The sequence below is a fragment of the Osmerus eperlanus genome, chromosome 16 (genome assembly GCF_963692335.1).
Source record: "Osmerus eperlanus chromosome 16, fOsmEpe2.1, whole genome shotgun sequence".
NCBI classification, from domain to species: Eukaryota; Metazoa; Chordata; class Actinopteri; order Osmeriformes; family Osmeridae; genus Osmerus; species Osmerus eperlanus.
The window spans coordinates 649,341-669,107 of NC_085033.1; the positions used below are offsets into that span (position 1 = coordinate 649,341).

At 39.8% G+C, this 19,767-nt stretch overlaps 2 protein-coding genes across 10 annotated transcripts in view; both read right to left on the reverse strand.

Moving 5' to 3' along the window:
- The window catches only part of eif4g1a (eukaryotic translation initiation factor 4 gamma, 1a), a 61,284-nt gene extending 54,411 nt beyond the window's left edge, over positions 1–6,873 (reverse strand). For 5 of the 8 annotated variants that reach the window (XM_062481665.1, XM_062481662.1, XM_062481661.1 and 2 more), the window contains exons 1-3: positions 6,447–6,872; positions 4,295–4,421; positions 4,110–4,196 (exon numbers count right to left, since the gene is read on the reverse strand). In XM_062481665.1, the coding sequence (XP_062337649.1) occupies positions 4,110–4,196; positions 4,295–4,369 (162 nt within the window). In that variant the 5' untranslated portion in view covers positions 4,370–4,421; positions 6,447–6,872. Of the gene's footprint in view, positions 1–4,109; positions 4,197–4,294; positions 4,422–6,446 lie in introns of all 8 variants that reach the window. The other 3 variants (XM_062481659.1, XM_062481660.1, XM_062481664.1) reach the window with 3 other exon arrangements.
- Positions 6,874–7,870: 997 nt separating this feature from the next.
- On the reverse strand, positions 7,871–13,157 carry tfa (transferrin-a). Of its 2 annotated transcripts, XM_062481666.1 has the most exons (17): positions 13,008–13,157; positions 12,755–12,903; positions 12,490–12,592; positions 12,184–12,369; positions 11,782–11,908; positions 11,594–11,649; positions 11,119–11,282; positions 10,766–10,925; positions 10,526–10,689; positions 10,361–10,457; positions 10,151–10,174; positions 9,901–10,065; positions 9,621–9,771; positions 8,916–8,983; positions 8,585–8,766; positions 8,165–8,357; positions 7,871–8,071 (listed from the first exon to the last, which is right to left on the reverse strand). In XM_062481666.1, the coding sequence occupies exons 1-17, from the start codon at positions 13,045–13,047 to the stop codon at positions 8,025–8,027; spliced, it is 2,076 nt and encodes a 691-aa protein (XP_062337650.1). In that variant the 5' UTR covers positions 13,048–13,157; the 3' UTR covers positions 7,871–8,024. The 2 variants fall into 2 exon arrangements, with proteins under 2 accessions (XP_062337650.1, XP_062337652.1); XM_062481668.1 differs by lacking the exon at positions 10,151–10,174 and having other exon boundaries at positions 10,337–10,457.
- Positions 13,158–19,767: the final 6,610 nt, after the last annotated feature.

A 19,767-nucleotide genomic window follows, 5' to 3' on the forward strand; every position in this document is an offset into this window, starting at 1 on the left:
GTATTGGAAAAAGAGAGAATTGATTTGGTGAATTTAAATACAGAAAAAAAATTAAAAGGGAATCTGAAATGTAAAGGTATTCATTTGAACTGTTCCTAAAGGTTTTTATAAGAAAATATACTATGAGACTAAAAGATGGGGTAATTTGGTTGTTTTCTAAAATAGTTTTATTTTATACAAATTGGTTCAAAAGTTGGTTGCTTCAGTGTAAGCTTGTTAATTCATAAAAGGGAAAAGAGTTAAAATATTTACTGATAGTTAAATACATCATTGGTGTTACATATGATTTTGGGAAAGGTATGGAAACAGGAAGTTTCTTAGTTTGGTCTGGGACACAACTTGCTGTATGCAAATGTGGAATTCACTCTAACAATTATGATTATTCCACAGGGAAAATGCTAGTGCTGATACTAGCTGGAGCAGTTTCTAGATTGCCTGAATGCATTGATGAACTAACTAGAATATGTTTTTGATGTTGATATGTTTACAGGAAGTGATGAGATGATGTTGCTATGTCCGGATGAGCCTAACTTGACAAATTTGGGCTTACAGGAGTCTTTTGAGGAAAATTGTTGTGTGACCTTGATACAACATTTGTTATAGATTCTTTAAGGGAAGCGCAGGCTTCTTAGAGAGGAAGAGATGACGTTTAGGAATTTATGACTGACTGATCCAAACAGAGAGTGACTATGGGGGTTTTATGGTTTCATATGTGGGACAAGTATTATGAGAAAAGGAATTTAAACACGATAAGCTTCACAGTTAAGGTTAGAGAAACAATTTGGGTATTGATAGATGGATTTTGTAGAGTTCAATTTTTGGAGAAGTGATACTGTTTAATGATTGTTGATGGGAAGAAGTTTTAGACTTCTCAGGGGCTCAGTGATCAAGCTTTTGTTAATTTAGATTATTTTCGATGGGATTTTTCTTTGAGGTTATGTAATGATAATGGGTCACACTTGTTTATGGAAGTTATTTTGGTGTTGATAGGATTCAACATTGTGTTAATCACTTCAGTTGAATGAGAGAACAGAACTTTGAAGACTAAGTCAGACGACAAGAAGTCAGTTACCTTTAACTGACCTCTGTGAGAATGTGCTTGTTTATCACTGTGCAACCTTTTTGGAGTCTATTTTGTGTGAGATTCACAGGCAGGTGAAGGAGGCTATTCCTATGACTGGACCGCTGCATGATTTGATACCAGAGGACTGGATCGTGGTGAAGGACCTGAAACGCCTGGTAAAACCCAAGGTGGACGGGGCCATACCAGATTCTCCTGACGACTAATCCGGTGGTTAAGATCGGAAGGAAGAGCAACGTGGATACACGCTAACAATTGCAAGCGTGCACCTTGTCTGGAGACGGAAGCAGAGGATACGCGTTCTGCGTAGTACCAAGGACATTTCCGAGCTGTACGCGAAGTGCAGTGTCGTTGAAAGTTGCCCTGAGCAATTTGATCGTCGTTTGAAATTGGTTGGACTCGACTACACTGACTGAAAGAAGTTTGTCTACAAGCCAACTGAAGATGGCATCCGTTCCGACAACCTGGACTTTGTGGTGTACGGGGTACAATGGGTTTTGTCTTGAGAATAGCATATCTTATGTTAATGTTTGAATTTAATTTTTCTTGATTAATTGTTTGGGTTTATGCTATTGTAAAAAAAAAAAAAAAAAAAAAAAAGAGTGGAATTGTCGTGGAAATTTTGGAATAGTTATAATGTGTGTGTTTCATATATGAGGAATGTGTTTTAACGGAAGTCTAAAGTTGATTAAGAAGAGTCAACTCTTCTTAATGCCAGAGATGCCATTTGCAGTTTATGACACCTGGGGAGGATGAGACAGCTGGTCTGGAGACAATGTGGATTCAACTGTATTGTTATTGTGATCTGCTGCTCTGACCCTTCCTGTTGCATTGGGTGGGGTTAATCAAATACTTGTTTGAAGTTGCCCACACAAAGGACAGTTGACCATTTGACTGGTGAACTCCTGTGGTTTTACTATCTACTGGTTTGGGAGAGAGGCCACATTTAAGGACTGTGGGACAAATGGTACAGAGATGTATTGTTTCAAACTGTCACTGAATTGAGTTAGCCAATCATAGACTTGGTTACATTGATGGATTGACCTTATAGAATGCCATTTGATCTAAAGTTTATATAAGGTAGTGTTTATGATTGTTCTGTATCACTCTGGCGAACGACCTGTGGCTAGCACCTCCTTCGTTATGACTGATCACAAAGTACTTTGTTAATTCATGATCTGTATAAGCAAAATAAATGTATTGTAACCGCCATCTCTTGACTATTCAAATTTACACAGTGCCGCTAGAATTTTTCCATAACACACGGTATAAACTTGTATTGAGAAACTTGTTGCTCTTGTTGGTTAGTCGTAACGGTTTCAAATTCTTGTACTCGCTTTGAAATATTTTACTGTTGATTGTTTTTTCTACAGGTGCACTCTTGTGGGGAGTTTCATGTTGTTCAATTGTAACTTGTTTAACTGCATGCTCTTATGGTTCTTCCCTTTGGCACTTATTTGGTTTCCCACAATGTATGCTTCATGTTTTGGCTGCTTGCAATGTTTGGGGCTATCTCGTTGTTATGATCAGTGACCTATGCTCTTTTGTAAAGCTCTCTCTTGGAAGTCACTTTGGATAAAAGCATCTGCTAAATACATAAATGTAAATGTAAAAAATAAATAAAACTTGCGTGCAAATTAATTAATGTAATGAGGAACTACTGTTAGATACTCGTGTTCTTTAGGGACATCTAATCTGTAGCTCTGAAGCTCTGATTGGTGCCGCCGTGAGTCAGAGATACGCAAGCTAGCAGCACTAAAAACGAGTATGGCAAGTGGTGGCGACCCATGAGAGATAGAGGACCCGCCGGCCTTTTTAAGATTGCAAGTTTGGGAAAACTTTTTGTACTACTGTAACTTTCCCATTCAGTTACAGTAGTACAGGCGAGAGAGTGGTGGATAAGACGAGCACTGTGTGTCGGCGTTGTTCAGGAGTTGTGGGCAGTGACGTGCAGTCTGGGTAGGCAAGGTAGGCACTGCCTACCCTGCCAAAATTCAAACGTAAACATTTTTATTAAATCATTTTATTTAATAAACTTGTATTTTTACTGTTTATTCTTGTGATTTATATATGCAATATGTGTTATTCCAATTGTTTAGACGTTACGATGACGCATAATCAAATATTTATTTTTTGAATAAGCAGTGCTTTTACTGTCCGTTCACTGCGGACGACAAGCGAAAAACTCGCTTGCGCACTTTGATCCTGTATTCTTCAACATGTACAGTACCAGTCAAAAGTTTGGACACATTTTCCCATTCAAGTGCCTAGCCTCTTACTGACATCACCGCACGTCACTGGTTGTGGGGTATGTGAGTGGAAATACATCTACATTTACATTTAGTCATTTAGCAGACGCTCTTATCCAGAGCGACTTACAGTAAGTACAGGGACATTCCCCCTGAGGCAAGTAGGGTGAAGTGCCTTGCCCAAGGACACAACGTCATTTTGCATGGCCGGGAATCGAACTGGCAACCTTCAGATTACTAGCCCGATTCCCTAACCGCTCAGCCACCTGACTCCCTGACATCTAACATGCTAACGCATATAACGCATCTGGCGTGTGCTAAATGACTAAAAATATCCGACGCCATCACCCAGGTGTGCCAATCACTGGAACGAGACAAAACATTTTTTTTTTAAACTTCTCCCTACAGTGCTTAACCAGCCATTAGATACACATACGGCCAAATAGGGCCAAAAGAATTACTGACGCAATCGGAATTTACATGTCATCTTCAATGCGCCGTATTCACTCGTAGAGGAACCTGGTTTGTTTTGCTTTTCCCTCCGTTGTACCAAACTCGTACCGACCGTGATGTCTGAACTGCGGTATGAACCGAACCGTGACCGAACCGTGACCGTGAGTGTACCGTTCCACCCCTAATGTACACAACATACAAATCTAACTGAAACATTACAGCAGAAGCTCATAGTAGAAGCCCATATGACAGGAGAGGGTTGGAAAAAGGATCTTGGAGTTGGCACAAAGGAAAGTTAAAAAGAAAGAATGTGCAGGGAACTATACCTGTCGTGGCTGCGGTGCAGGGTTCATTTGCTGAGGTGGTGGAGTGGCAAACACAAGAGATGGGGGCTGTCCTGGGGCATAAGCAGCCTGAGAGATGGATGATGGGTTGTAGAAACAGAACCGTTAGTTAACTTCCTGCCAACCTGCTGTGGGAAACTGAACCCCACACTGTCACTGTCTCTCACCTGTGTCAATCCAGGGGACGGGGCAGGGTGTGGGACAGAAGTGGGTCCCGTTATAGGCTGTAGTGGCTTGTTCATTTCACGTGTTTCTGTGGTTCTGCATCAGGGTAGCGCTGACTTGCCAGCCTACCTGACAAAAAGAAAACACATGGCGATAAACTAATTATTCTGATGTTTCAGTTGGTTCAAGCTCTCTTTCACAAAGACGCACAGTTTGTTTACTTTCCAACACTAATTTTTCACCAAGAAGTGCAATGTAGATTCATAAGAGAACTGACTCAAAAACATAAGACAGATGAATCATTTAATATTTGGTGTGGAAGATTTATTATTTTTCCAGTCTTATAAGCCTTGCATATTGAGTTAGTGCCTGGTCAGAAAGTAAGGGTGTGGCATTCTGTCCCTACTCTGATAAGAGGAATGACTCCACCCTAAACCCCTCAGCACACATGTGCATCATTCAAGCACAGTGATTCCTGTCCTCCTTGTCACAATACCTAATAAGTGTATTCCCTCTTCGCAGTCACATCTATCTGAAGAAACAATGGTTGGACAGTATCTGAATCACTTTTAAAAAGGGACAGTTCCACCACACTACCTTGCAACAACAGGGTAGATTAGGTACTGTAAAACATCTAGATAGCATTGATATAAATGTTAAAGATCCACAGACACAGTAAAACATCTTAAATGGCTTAGATGCAGAATCATTTTCATTTTTTGTCACAGTAAATTATGTTTTAGGGTTGGGGGGATTCTTGTCCTTACCCCACCCCACCGTAGTACATCGAGTTTTAACTTTATACCAGATCTAGCCAGTTAAACTAAAGATTTATATGACAGTGCTAGCCATTTTAAAAACGAAAGCTACTATTTGATTTAATAAATTAAATGATGAGACCATTTAGAAAAAAAAATTCAAATGTACGACCACCAAGCTTGGAAAGACCTTTACCATGTTAAAACTTTGACTACTGGTGTTGGCTAATCAGCTTCAGCTGTCAACCATATGGCTACTTGCTCGTAAGCCACATAGGAGCAGTCTTGAGTGAAAAGAAGACAGGGCAATCCCTTAGAACAAGTGAACAGAGTAGCCAACAAAAAAATAGTTTCTTGTTATATCGTGCTCGGCCTTTAGTCTAGCTTGCTACACACTGCATTGCTTAACAGCATAAAAAAGGCCGGGTACTGTTAGCTGGCTTGATAGCCGACTAGTTATAGCAGGCCAGCCTACGTGTCTCTACTAGCTAGTGAACTTGACGAATCTACTAGGCAAGCCCCACAAAATCAATCCTATCGCGAGAGGCATTATGGCTACTAGCTAGCGAACGTTAGCTTTAAATCGAAAGACAGTAAAGTGGGCATCACAATGTTTGTTCAAAAAAAACTTTCAGCAATAACGTTTCACAATTGAGCCGGATGTTTAGCCACCCGTCAATCTTATATCTACTTTCATTTGTATTAGCATAATAGTGCTGAAAATGAATTGATTGCAGGCCTCACTAGATGCACACTGAAAGTGGGCATGACAATTGCCTTCTTAACTTAAAAAGCTGAAGATGGCTTGCTTTATTTGTGTGACAGGTCAGATCATTTAGCTATAGCATGAGCAGTTATATGGAGGGACAGCAGGCAACAATACCGCCATGGTTAACGTAACTATATGTACACACACGATATACAATGTGGGACGTGCTGTCATTCACCATCAAGACTTGGAAGTCCTCGCAAAAAATGTACGAATAGGGCAGCTTATGGCGATAGCTAAAGCATGTCGCTAATATGGCAATGGCTAGCAAGCGATCTAAATTAAAAAGCTGTCAAATTAGCATGATCGCGTTATGCTAGCTAGGATACCTAGTCGCATTCATATCCAATGCATTGGATGGCCGGTGGTGTATTTAGTCCGCTGCTATTAAGCGAAATAAACATATATAGACTAGGTAGACTACTTACTTGTAGTTACCCAAAACAGTTATTTTAGTTTATGAATTGAAGTGAATTTCCTTTAAGGCGAAATACATTTTGTTAAACTAGCTAGCAAACAGTCACATCATGTCACGCTAACCTTGTATGGGTTGACTTTTTGTAAGGCCTTGATAGTGGATGGCTAGCCAACATGTCTTGTTAAAAACGAAGGGACCAGGTTTCTTACCAGCAATGAATAGTATCTGTGCGTTCGAATGGAAGACTGGAATCGGCAACTATATCCTAATCTAGTCCGTTACTTAGTAGTCGTATTGCTAGGTACCTTGTCCTCTCCTCCAAAGGGAAAGTGGTGCCCTTATTGACTCAGCTAGTTAGCTTATTGGTAGATAGGGTGACTGCTGTTGCTGTCATATGCTCTTTAAATCCCCAGAGCGTGCAAAAGTAGAAGGACACAAAATTAAATACTTGCAGAGCACTATTGACAATTCCGATGCCTCCTAAAAAAGCCTTTGGACCTGAGGTCCATGATCAAGGCGCCGATGGTGAAGGATTGCCGGTTAGATATACACACTTTAGGCTTTTCCTTCGGTTTACTGTGAGGCCATGGTGTGATGCATTCCCGTCCGGTGAGCCGGTCGGTCTGTGCGCCTGGAAGTCGCATGGGTACTTCCGGAAAATAATACAAGATGCCATCTCCCCGGTCATGTGACAGTGGATAAAAACGCTACGTTTCAGAAAGGTTTTTTCAGTAGGCCTATGTTTGCTGAAAGCAAAACCAGTATTATTCTGCATATTTATTAGGATTCCTCCGTCAGGTGAAAATAATGAATATATTGAGATTAACAAAAATTACTGGATTAAAATGAAGGTGACAGAAATACATGTGAAGTGGAAATGGAGGTGAAGAAAATGGATGTGAATTGGAAAATAGTGGTAAAAATGTAAGTGAATTGAACATTTTCATAAATTATCAGTAGATTTGATATCAGCCTGTTTTATTTTCATCACATTAATATACAATATTTCAATTTTTCATTGAAGACAAGTGGTTTCATGGGTGAAAGAAACAAAAATTGAGGTGATGAAAATGCATGTGATAAAAAAAAAAAAAGAGGGACGAAAATGAATGTGTATTGAAAAATAAAGTGATACATTTTCGAGTTTCACACCTTGAAATGCCCGGAATGGAAGGGTGATTAACCATGTGCAAATCACATTTTCCCACCATGTATACCTTTCCTGGTGGGGGTTCTTGAACCTCCACAAATCCCCAAAAGATGCAAGTCAAAGGCAGATTAACTTCCCTGCTGCTTGGTCAGTTGGAGGTTACCAACTCTTCATATGTCAAACTGTTCAGCAGGCTGACTTGCTATTCATAGCTGTGAAACCAACACCATCTTTCTATCTTCTATACTTTTCATGCTATAAAGTGAATGTAAGTCAGTGGAAGACATCCCCCATTCTCAGTCTTCAATTCCCTTATTCCATATTCAATGTGGTCTCAGACTTTTGGACCCTATTGTATACTCCATAGCTGTATAGCTAATGGTTAAACAAAAGTGAATTTTGTGTTGTGAAGTGTTCTCTGTGGTTTTCTGGGTTCTCTGTTATAATGTAGTTGTGTTGAAAGTATGGGAAGTAGTAGACACATGCTATATTTCATTTTATTTGAGAATATAGTACATGTTTGTTGATTTTATCTTACCGATGTACCAAAATATGTTTTAATAAATCAATTTTTAAACTTCACATATACATTATCTGCTTTAATCGGGATTGTGTGCATGTTGCGATGACAGCTCATCTATGCTGACTTATTACAACGTATTGATTCACAGGCTTTTTCCAGATCTGTTTAAAGTAGAGTAGAACAAAGCATAGTTTCATTAAAGATGTCTGTGAATGTAAGTTTCTGTTAGCTGTCATGTATGGGAGTCTACATACCTGAAGTATAGTCAGTGCACATTCTGAGAGACTTCATGGCAGTCATGTACTCATTTCCAAGGAAATGTTTGTACGTTGTTCCCCTAGGAAGATCCTGAAGGCATTGCGTTTTGTCCTTGAAGAGGAGGTTTTTTCCATCTTTTGACTCAAACATCCTGAAAATGTTATCAGTGCCCCTAGAACCAAACCTGGCCTAAACACAGAAAGACAAATTACATAGAGATTAATGGTACAAAAAAGTGGAACATAAACATACACTTTTAAGATGTTTATACATAAATATGAGACATGTTATCAAACGTGTGCGAGGAACTAGATATTCAACCTGTATGTTGAACCATTTCAACCACAAACTTAACCTAGGGCACAACAGTGAAATAACAGATCTATCAAGGAGTGTTCTGAGGAATCTGCACCCACTTGTTGTTCGTTGAGTATGTCTACCACCTTCGAAGCAATCTCATCCCGTGTCACGACAGCATGTGTGGGCACCTTGGCAAGGTTGCAATCAATGAACTTCAGGACAGGGTGGGGCTCTTTACCTGGGCAGATTATTTCAAAGTCTTCTGACTTCAGATCTTTGGCCCATAATGGACCTTTGCCTAGACAAGGGGAATCATAGTGAAAGAATAATATGACTGACTATGGTAGAAGACAAAGAGACATCGGGAAGCAGATGAGAGGAAGATAACATAACAGTAAGCAAATAACAGTAGGCAAGTAACAGTAGGCAAATACCAGATTGTCTTACCATTAGTGTTCTCCTCCACAATGCTGTGTTTGATGAAGGCCACATCTCCAGCGTTCTCAGCTAGACATCTTTAATAGAAACCCCCCCCAAAGGGATTCACTGTTATTATTAAATTCACATTTGTTTTTTTGATAGAATTATAAAGGGACTGGTAGGGATGCATAGGTTGACCCACAACTTGTGGTTTCCGCGGGTTGAGCCGCAGGTTGGGTGAGTTGGCTAAGCTTTCTCGAAAATATATCATAAGGCAGGTAAAAACGTGATGGTTCTGCGTTCTAAGTAAGTTTTAATAACTCACATATACATTTTGTATGCATTACCAGTCCACCCTCAACCTTTTCTTCCCCCCCGTCTCTCTCTCTCTCTCTCTCTCTCTCTCTCTCTCTCTCTCTCTCTCTCTCTCTCTCTCTCTCTCTCTCTCTCTCTCTCTCTCTCTCTCTCTCTCTCTCTCTCTCTCTCTCTCTCTCTCTCTCTCTCTCTCTCTCTCTCTCTCTCTCTCTCTCTCTCTCTCTCTCTCTCTCTCTCTCTCTCTCTCTCTCTCTCTCTATCTCTCTCTCTCTCTCTCTCTCTCTCTCTCTCTCTCTCTCTCTCTCTCTCTCTCTCTCTCTCTCTCTCTCTCTCTCTCTCTCTCTCTCTCTCTCTCTCTCTCTCTCTCTCTCCCCAAATACACACACATGCGTATCACTATTGTCTGGTGTCACCAACCTGAAGGCCCCATCATAGCCGAAGTACCGCTCCTCAGAATTAGGCTTACATTTGGAATCATCCCCTACAGGCTTTCCACTACCAGCACACTTTTTACAAAACTTTGAGTCTGTCTCAGCTCCAGGGGCACAACCCTCAGTGAAAAAATCACCTGACAACAGAAAAATGTACTTGCATGAAGTCAGGTAACATTCATGGCACAAGCACAGTCAGATTGTGCTCTGGTTTCTGTATGAGGAGATTGATGTATAGATACAGTATAATATAAAAACCTGCTTACTGAAGTTGCAGTTTCCTGTCTGTTTGTGGATCAGGCCCATAGGGATGTTCCAACCAGCTGTTCTGCCCATGGCTGTGTGGCAAGAACTCTTACCATTCAGGGTTTCCCAGGTCAGCGTAGAATTCTTTTTTACCACTGCGACCGCATAGTAGGACAAGGGAGAATCTGAGAGGAAAGGTAGACAAATTAGTATTAGGATATACATCATCTGAAATTATTGCAAGATGGGACACAAACTCATAGGCCTTACCACTTCCAGCAGATGTGCAGAAATCTGTTGAGAAAAGAGAATTTTAGCATAACAACCATGTTAATTTTACATTTTAATAACAATAATAATAATTGTATTTGTAATGCACTTTATATTTAGGTATAATCTCAAAGTGCTACAGGTTAAAAATAAGAAAGGGACAAAAAAGAAAATAGGACAATGCACAGTGTGCACGTTTTTGCTTCATACCTGAATCATACTGCTCTGCCATGACAGGGACCAGGCCACACACCCCAGCAGTGTAAACCGCTCCTCCATCTAACGACATGGCATCTGCCTCTTTGCGCTGTGGACAGAATTTTTTTTACTACAAAACAAAAAACATTTAATCTGACACTGAGCATTTTGATTTACCATAATCTTCTGGATGCAGTCCTCAGTCGTAATCCCATTCTCACAATCGATCTTTGTGACACCATTGTCATCCATGCTATTAACGTTCCATATGTCGCACTTGCTTTTCTCAGCATGGCCAACAGTGCACCATTTAATGGTGGCTGTAGATTCTTTGGTCTGCTCTGTGGTGGAATCATGTGAGGGGACATCAATGTAACATCAAAAGTTATACATGAGTGTGTTTATGTGTAGACAAACCTTTTTTCAAAGAACGGATTGTGCTCAAGTAATCTGCTCCGAGGTACAGGAAGAAGTCTATGGTGGGTGGCAGCTCAACCAAACTCTGAGTGGAGTCTTTGAACATCAGGTCTTTGGCACTGTATCCCTCAGAGGAAAAGAGGTCGAAGGTTCCTTCTATCTGTTAGGGCAAAAACATGTTACATATTATTCATCAAACTATTTCTCATGAAAAAGTATCATTTTGAAACCAGTCCTGAACCTGTCCTGTTTCTTGTGCATTCATACAGGGAACTCCTGCGGTATGTCAATCATCAAGTCTGATGACCCAGGTAATTAGACCCAGGTATTTAGATCCAGAGCCACATAGGTACCTGGACAGTGGTCAGGATTTTGAAGATGCGTTTTGTCAGTTCTGGGTCATTTCGTCCAACCACTGCATGGGAGGGCACTTTGGCCAAATTGCAGGTCTCTGCGCTGTCCATGTTGGCTCTGGTGCCATCAATGCACAGAAGCTCGTAATTGTCTCTCTCTGAGACTGCAAGATAGGAGCCATAACACTAATGAGGCTTATGACATCAAAAGCTTTAGATTTTTTCATTAAAAGCCATCATTTAGTTGCCTGTGTTAGATAAAATGTTGTAAAAGATCTATTCTTTTTTGATTTGACTCAAATACAGTGACTATTGATAGTGCAGTGACAAACATGTTGGCATGAAAATTGATTTGTGTTTAACCTTAAAGTTAGGGTTAGAAACAGCCTATGGAGTTTGAAATTCAATAGTAATGTAACAATTACAGTAGCCTTGGGACAATGGATGCATGCTATGCTAGTGCTCTAACTCTCACCAGGAACAGTCAGGTGATTGACAAAGGCCACTTCTCCTTTCCCATCTTTTAGACATCTGGTGGCAGCAGAGAGACAATGGCATCGGAAAAATAAACAAGGGGGCGGGGTTGGGAGCTGGATAGCTTTGTAGCATTGTTTAGACTCTAGAGGCAGCAAAAGGGAAATTGTCTTGAGGAAGTACACTTACTGGAAGGCCCCAGCATAACCATAATAGGGTTCACTGTGGGTCTTTGTGCAGTCTCCCTTACACAACTTGCATAGTGAAGGTTTGGTGGATCCAGGGACACAGCTTTCCAGGAAGAACGTACTAACCACTGTAGATTAAAGTATTGTGTCATTACACACACACAAAAAAGTTGAAAACACGCATTAACAGAAACATTCAGTATGCAGGACATGCACAGTACAGTATGTTGGACCTACAAACACTCTGCTAACATGTGAAAGAGATAACAAAAGCAATAGAGACTACACATGGACAATTCCAACTGGAAGCTGGCTGGGAATTGAGGAAATGTTCATATTAAATATAATAAATAGTGTCATAGACCGGAAAACATTTTTTTCAAAGCACTCAGTACCCACTCACCATCCTCAACAGGTTTGACCTCAGGGCCATCCCACTCCATTATTTCCTTGGATAGTAGCATTCCAATTGGAATGTTCCAGCCTGCTGATTTTTCAATACCAGTGTGGCATGACTTCTTTCCCTTGAGGTCTTTGAACCCAAACTTTGTGCCCTTCCTGGCTACAGCAACTGCATAGTAACAGTTCTCTGATGTGGAAATCATGGGGAGATGGTACAGGAAAAATATGAAAATACTAAGAAATAAACAACACAAAACTACCATCCATTGTTATTCCGTTTGTGTCCTCATCATCTGTACAAACCTACCATTGCCAGCATGCTCTGCAATAATAGGACGCAGTTCATAGGGTTTGAGGCCAGCTGTGTAGATATCTCCTGAATCCAGAGTGATAGCATCTGCCTCACCCGCCTACCAGAGGGCGTGTGGAGTATTAGAGAGAAAGAAAGAGGGACAATACGATACAGTATGTCAGCTTTTAGCTTTATAGCTGTAGGGGAAAATGCATAACTTTTGCAGGGACGTTGTTAAGTTTTGGACAATCGTTTTCTAAGGCAATGATTTCTCTCTCACGCGAATCGCTTTGATGCATTCAATCGACCCATCTCTTTTTACGCAGGAAAACGGTCCTTTGGCGGCAAGGTCTTTGCATTTCTTCTCTTCTTTGTCCGACTTGACGCACCATTTCACATTTCCATCTGCCGAGGCTGCAACAGCAGTTGCTGTAAAATAACGTTTATTAGAATATAAATTGCCAACATAGTGTACAACCCATCAATTGACGTTAATATTCCAAATATTCAATGCGAACGAAATGTATAACTACCGAGGCACCCAAGCAGAGCTGAGACAACACATAGTTTCATGTTGGACGCAGGATCTCCAAGTCAATCAAGCAGACACTGTGGGAGACAACGGGGGCTTTTATAGAGAAGCTTGCACATCTCACTGAGAGCTGATTTACCTAATAGGGCATTGTTTGTTTGGTTTCCCAATACATGATCTGAGCCGTGTACGTGTGTGTGCGCGCGCGCGTGTGAGAGAGTTGTAATCTGAAACTTTCTCAATATTGGAAATTCACACATTAAGCAACTTCACGAAAGGTTCACAAAGTCTGATCACATGTGAAGGCTTTAAAATGTGATGATTTCGTACAACCCCAATTCCAAAAAAGTTGGGACGGTGTGTAAAATAAAATAAAAAATAGAATACAATGATTTACAAATATCATAAACCAATTATGTTATTCACAATAGAACATATAAAACATGTAAAATGTTTAAACTGATGAAATGTAAAATTTTAAGGAAAAAATAAGGTAATTTTGAATTTGATGGCAGCAACACATCTCAAAAACGTTGGGACTGGGGCAATAACAGGCTGGAAAAAGTAAGTGTTACTAAAAATAAACAGCTGGAGGAACATTTTGCAACTAACTAGGTTAATTTCAAACAGGTCAGTAACATGGTTGGGTATAAAAAGAGTATCTTAGAGAGGCAGTCTCTCAGAAGTAAAGATGAGCAGAGGTTCACCAATCTGCATAAACTTGCATCTACATATTGTGGAACCATTTCAGAATATATGTTCCTCAACGTAAAATTGCAGACTTCGAATATATCATCATCTACAGTACATAATATAATACAATTATTCTGAGAATCTGGAGAAATCTCTATGTGTAAGGGACAAGGGGGAAAATAAATTCTGCATGCCTGTGATCTGCAGGCACTCAGGCGGCACTGCATAAAAAACAGGCATGATTCTGTAATGGAAATCAAAGCATGGGCTCAGAAACACCTCCAGAACTCATTGTCTGTAAACACAGTTTGCTGTGCCATCCACAAATGCAGGTTAAAGCTCTATCATGCAAAGAAGAACCCACACGTGAACATGATCCAGAATCACTGCCATCTTCTCTGGGCTAAAGCTAATTTAAAATGGACTGAGGCAAAGTGGGAAAACTGTTCTGTGGTCAGACAAATTTAAATTAGAAATTATTTTTGGAAACCTTGGACACTGCGTCCTCCAGACTAAAGAGGAGGGACCAACCGGCTTGTTATCAGCGCTCAGTTCAAAAGCCTGCATTTCTGATGGTATGGGGGTGCATTAGTGCCTATAGAATGGTCAGCTTGCACATCAAGAAAGGCAACATCAATGCTGAAAGGTATATACAGGTTTTAGAGCAACATTTGCTTGCATCCAGGCAACATCTTTTTCAGGGAAGGCCTTGCATATTTTAGGAAGACAATGTTAAACCACATCCTGCATCTGTTACAACTGCATGGCTTTGTTATAGAAGAGTCCGGGTGCTGAACTGGCCTGCCTGCAGTTCGGAAATGTCACCAGTTAAAAACATTTGGTGAATCATGAAACGAAAAATATGACAAAGACCCAGGACCGTTTAGGCAGCAATAATCCTGTATCAGACACAAAAGGGACAACATTCCTCTCCCACAACTCCAGTAACTGGTGTCCTCAGTTCCCAGACAGATACAGACTGTTGTTAAAAGAAGAGGGGATGCTACACAGTGGTGAACGTGGCCTTGTCCCAACTTTTTTGTTGCTGCCATCAAATTCAAAATTACCTTATTTTTTCCTTAAAATTGTACATTTCATCAGTTTAAACATTTTACATGTTTTATATGTTCTATTGTGAATAACATAATGGGTTTATGAGATTTATAAATCATTGTATTCCGTTTTTTATTTTATTTCACACGTCCCAACTTTTTTTGGAATTGTGGTTGTAGATTCACATATTATATTGACAACTTCAATACATGTAACTATGTTTGTAGTTCAGTAAACTTCTTGGCAAGAATGGTCAGATTTGATTAAAGTTCAAACAGCTGTACTTTAGTCCTATTTATATATGGGACATAAAAATGGGATAACGGGATGACTGGGTTGCTGCTGTAAAGAAAAGCTTACTCGTAGTGCTTTAAAAAGGTTGTTTGGGGTGCCATAACTTGTCATGGAAGGGAATTTCAAATCATACCTAGCATCAGTGGCGATTTGTCCTGGCTTAGGTTACTGAAATGAATTTGCGCAACAGGCAAGGGATCCACCTGAACAATCAATATACTTCATTAAAGCTAACTCGGTTGTGAATCTGACACTACCATGCGTAGACTCCAAGTAGCTAGCTACTGTGGTAAACCTGGCTTGTTTTGCAGTGGTTTACACAGTCTCTCTAAACAGATGATCGGAGTGTTGTTATGGGCTCAAATAAACACTCATTGCTATGTTTTACAACCGGACGAATGACCAGAAGACTAGAAACCGTTCTGTCCAAAAAAATATATAATTGCCTTTGACTGGTTTTGGACCTACAACCCATTATTTCCCAGCACAACATCTCATCCAATTGAGCCATTCCCAGATCTGGTCTTTGCCATGTTTAGTAACTGGATACCTGTGGCAAGCAATGTCAGATTTGGTCCAAGCTCAAACAGCTGTAACTCAGTCATATTTTGACATACCAAGGTAAAATTGTTTTGGTACTTCAGAGTGATGTCATCTTGAACCCTTAGGTTTGAAAAACCATCAGTCAAAATATTTGATTTATTGACACAAAGAAATTGAGGCAATGTGGACATTTACATAAATACACCTCTTTCAGCCATTTTTTATTTGATTCAACTGTCTTAATTAAGGTTTTTAAATACACCAATGATACATATCTGTACAAAATTTCAAGTCAATTTGATCTTTTTTGTAAGAAGAGATCGATTTTGAAGGTTTTTTCAAAATGTCGCTGTACAGGAAAATCAATCATGGTGGTCCTTGAGGCTTTTTTGTTCCCCATGAGAAATAATGCAAGTATACACATCTTCAGGCATTTTGGAGTAATGGGGCGCTGAGGAAAACACGTAGACTTTGGGCGTGGCTTATAGCGCCACCTATGGGCGCACATGGGCCACTAGCCGTGTGGGAGTAGTGAGTGACCTGTTGTATCATTGGGCCAAATTCAAAAACATCGGGTCAAGGATTTTTTGAGCTATTGAGCCATTTAGCGGAGAAGAGAAGAAAAATAATAAGAATACTAACAAAACAATAGGTTTCCTCCTACCCGAGGAACCCTAAATACTAACAAAAACAATAGGTTCCCTCCTACCGGAGGTACCCTAATAATACCAACAATTACAATAGGGTTCCTCCTGACGGAGGAATCCTAAATCTAAATATTGCACAGTAGTTTGCACTTTAAGTGTGTCCATGAGTTATTTAGAGTGGTTGAGTCCTATGTGTGTTTGTGTGTGTTGAGCAGTGCTGGTTGTATAATCTCACAGCAGCAGGAAGGAAGGACCTGTGGTACCGCTCCTTCACGCACTTAGGGTGAAGGAGACGGTCGCCGAAGGAGCTGCTCAGTGCACAGTGTCCTGCAAATGGATGTCTGAATAGCAACACAGCACCACTTGCAAATGACAAAATAATTAAATTAAATTAAAAAATTGCAAGGAACATAACCTAAAACAGGAGCTAAAGCAAAGCTCATAATTATATGATTATGTGATCGTCAAATAATAATGGATTATTAAATAAATATAACATTCAGTGTAGAATCTTTGGCAACATTTTATTGCATCTGATTGCAAACACATCAAAACCATCTGGGAAATAAACTAAGTTGGCATCATAAAGGCATCCATTATTGTGCTTTCATTTATCCTTGATTGTGAATTGATTGATGAATTATGTTATTTTCGTGTAATGCACAAAAGTGTCCAAACCTCATGGGTTTAAAAACACCCAAAAAGTACAGTTGCAGTGGTCAACCATGTTAATACATTTCATTATATTACAAAAGTTACAAGTTAATTTACTGCTTGGTCTTAAGAAATTCTGCCTTTTCCTCCAAGATCAATTTAAATTAATTCTTAATAAATTCTGCTACAAAAAAGTTTCATTCCTAAAACATAAAAGTACATCCCTTGTGTCCTCATTGACAAGACAGTAAAACCAAAAATGATTTGATTCTAAACTTATAACGTGTAATTTCTCAAAACCTAGCTCACACAACAAACAAAGCCTGTCCTCCTATGGAATGGCATGAAACCTGCTGGTCTGTAGGGCTACTGGTAATATTCCTCAACATAACTGTGCATATAGGGATCTTTGTCTTTTGTTTAAATTAAAGAGACAAAAAGGCTGTAATTCTGGTTTATACCATATATCAGCAGACAATTTTCATAAATATCAAAAAGTAACGTGTTCAGGAAAATGTATGACATCATTCAACTAAAATAATTCAAATGTTTTTGCTTGATCTTAATTCAGATACACGCTGATGTTCTTCATGATCATTAAAGAAAAACATGTAATAAAAAACTGTTGAAATGAGGCACACAAAATATGACTACAAAGAACAGGAGGTTTCCAACAGACATGTATGTATAGCACAAGGATGTTGGCTTGGACAACAATACTGATGACCCTGATGTCAGTCTCTCTCCATCTCTCTCATAAATACACACATGCGTACTTTGACCTCTGACTCAGCGGTATTGGCACTTGCTAGTGATAAAGGCCTTGGTGCTGTTGCACAATTGCTCATGATTCATCAGCGCTTTGGGATGGTTTAGCAAAAGCTGTGTGATAACATGTATTGACTGTTGGTTACAGGTCTAATCCTTCTCTGTGGACATTTGTATTGTCCATTTGGGGTGCTAAGTAGTTGATTGAGAAGTAGAGGTCAAACACTAGTCTAGTAGGCCACCCTGGTGGATGGTTATTCTCAATTATATCTCCATGGGTTTATCCAGAGTGCTCTCTCTGTGTCATGTTTTGGTCCTTGATTTACATGTAAAGATGCTGACGTATTGTTTCTGAAATCATCAGTGCAAACCAAGGTACTTCCAGAGAACACAGAGAGCAAGAAAATAGGCTTTGTTTAAAGGCTTAAACAAAGCCTATTTTCTTGCTCTCTGAGTTCTGGGGCATTTAAAGGGACAATAGGTATAATCTTTTCAGAAAAAATAAGGCCATCTGAGAGTTGTTTAGCAACACAAAGCTCCAATCCAGTGCCAATGGAAAGTCAATTTTAAAATTTGGAGAGGCCCGCAGTTTTCCACCCAATTTGTGTTCTAGCAATCCTGTTCCAGCCCATCTTCTCTGGCGAGGCGAGCCTTCCTCCTTGGCTTATGTTGAGAAATCACTGTCATTCAAAAGGTTGGAGGAAGAATTGGGAATGATACTTCTCATATTTAATTTTATAATGTTACCTATTGAAGCTTTACGACTTACGCTTTTTGGTCAACCTGGGCTATGAAAAAGCACCTTCTCCATCTCTCCTATGAAAGACCTGTTTCTTTCATTGTGAGATTTATGCTCCCTTTCTGATCATTGCAAGAAATGAGAGACAAGGAAAGAGATCTGAGCTGACTTTTTGCGTAAATATAGAAAACATGTTAACTTGCAACTGTAGTCAGACTCTATCCAATACGACTGAGGGTATTTGGTCCAAAGTCTGCTTCTAAGCTGTTCCTGCAGGGGCTGTTTGATATCAGGCCACACTGGTCACACATTAACTTCCATTGACTGGCTTCTCAGAACTAGCCCAGAAATGCAACACAGGTAAATTGACAGGTACCAGAATTATTCTTACATAAAGTAAGGACTTGAACCTCAACAGTCATAACCCACAAGTTCTCAAGTCCTCCATTCACCTTAGGTTTACACTTCCCAGTGTTCAGGCTCATCTTACCTGGTTTTCCTTAATTCTCAGGAGAGGGACAAGGAACTGAGGTGAGGGAAACAAGGTTAGAGACAATCGGGGGTCAATGGCCTTCCTTGTTTGATCAGCTTTGTTTGATCCATCTTTTTATTTACTCTAACCTCTGCCCAGCACAGGTGTTCTACAGCATGGGGGAAACACAGATTGAAGAGCCTTCCTATTCCCTGTTTAGACATGTTTAGACATGGCACATCACAGCCTTACTATTATGAAGTTCTTGCATATTATAATTTTGTATGACATTGAGATATCTGAAAAACAACTGTTGAGTGTTGCAATCAGTGTAGAACAAAGAATGCAGATGTAAACAAAAAAAAGTGACCTGGATCAGGAGCAGACCAAAGCAATCACAGTTCTCTTTGTTTAGATGATTATATTTCAGAATTCAGCATATTTTCTTGGAAATGGGGGATGACTTATAAAAATATAAAAAAAGATACAGACTAAGACTACATGTCTCTACACCATCATCCCTGTACAGTGTAGAAACAACAGTGGAACATACCTCATCCCACATCATTGTGAAATTCAAAGAAACCCCTTAAGATTCCAAACCAGTTCCCATCTTCTAACAAGACACAGAATATGTTGGATTATCTCCACCTTTTGCCCTGATAAAACAAATGTCATTCTTGTTATCCTTCTTGAATTGATCATTTTTTGTGCATCCACTCCAGTCAGACGTATGCCAGAATATAGAAGAGTGGCTAGATGAGTGTTATTTAGTGATTCAGGGATTAATGATACACACACCCCCCCTCCAGGTTTGGAGGAGATAAGATCCTAGGTTAACATTTAAGAAAAACTACAATGATTTAACATTTGGACACCTAACCACTTTGATGTTTGA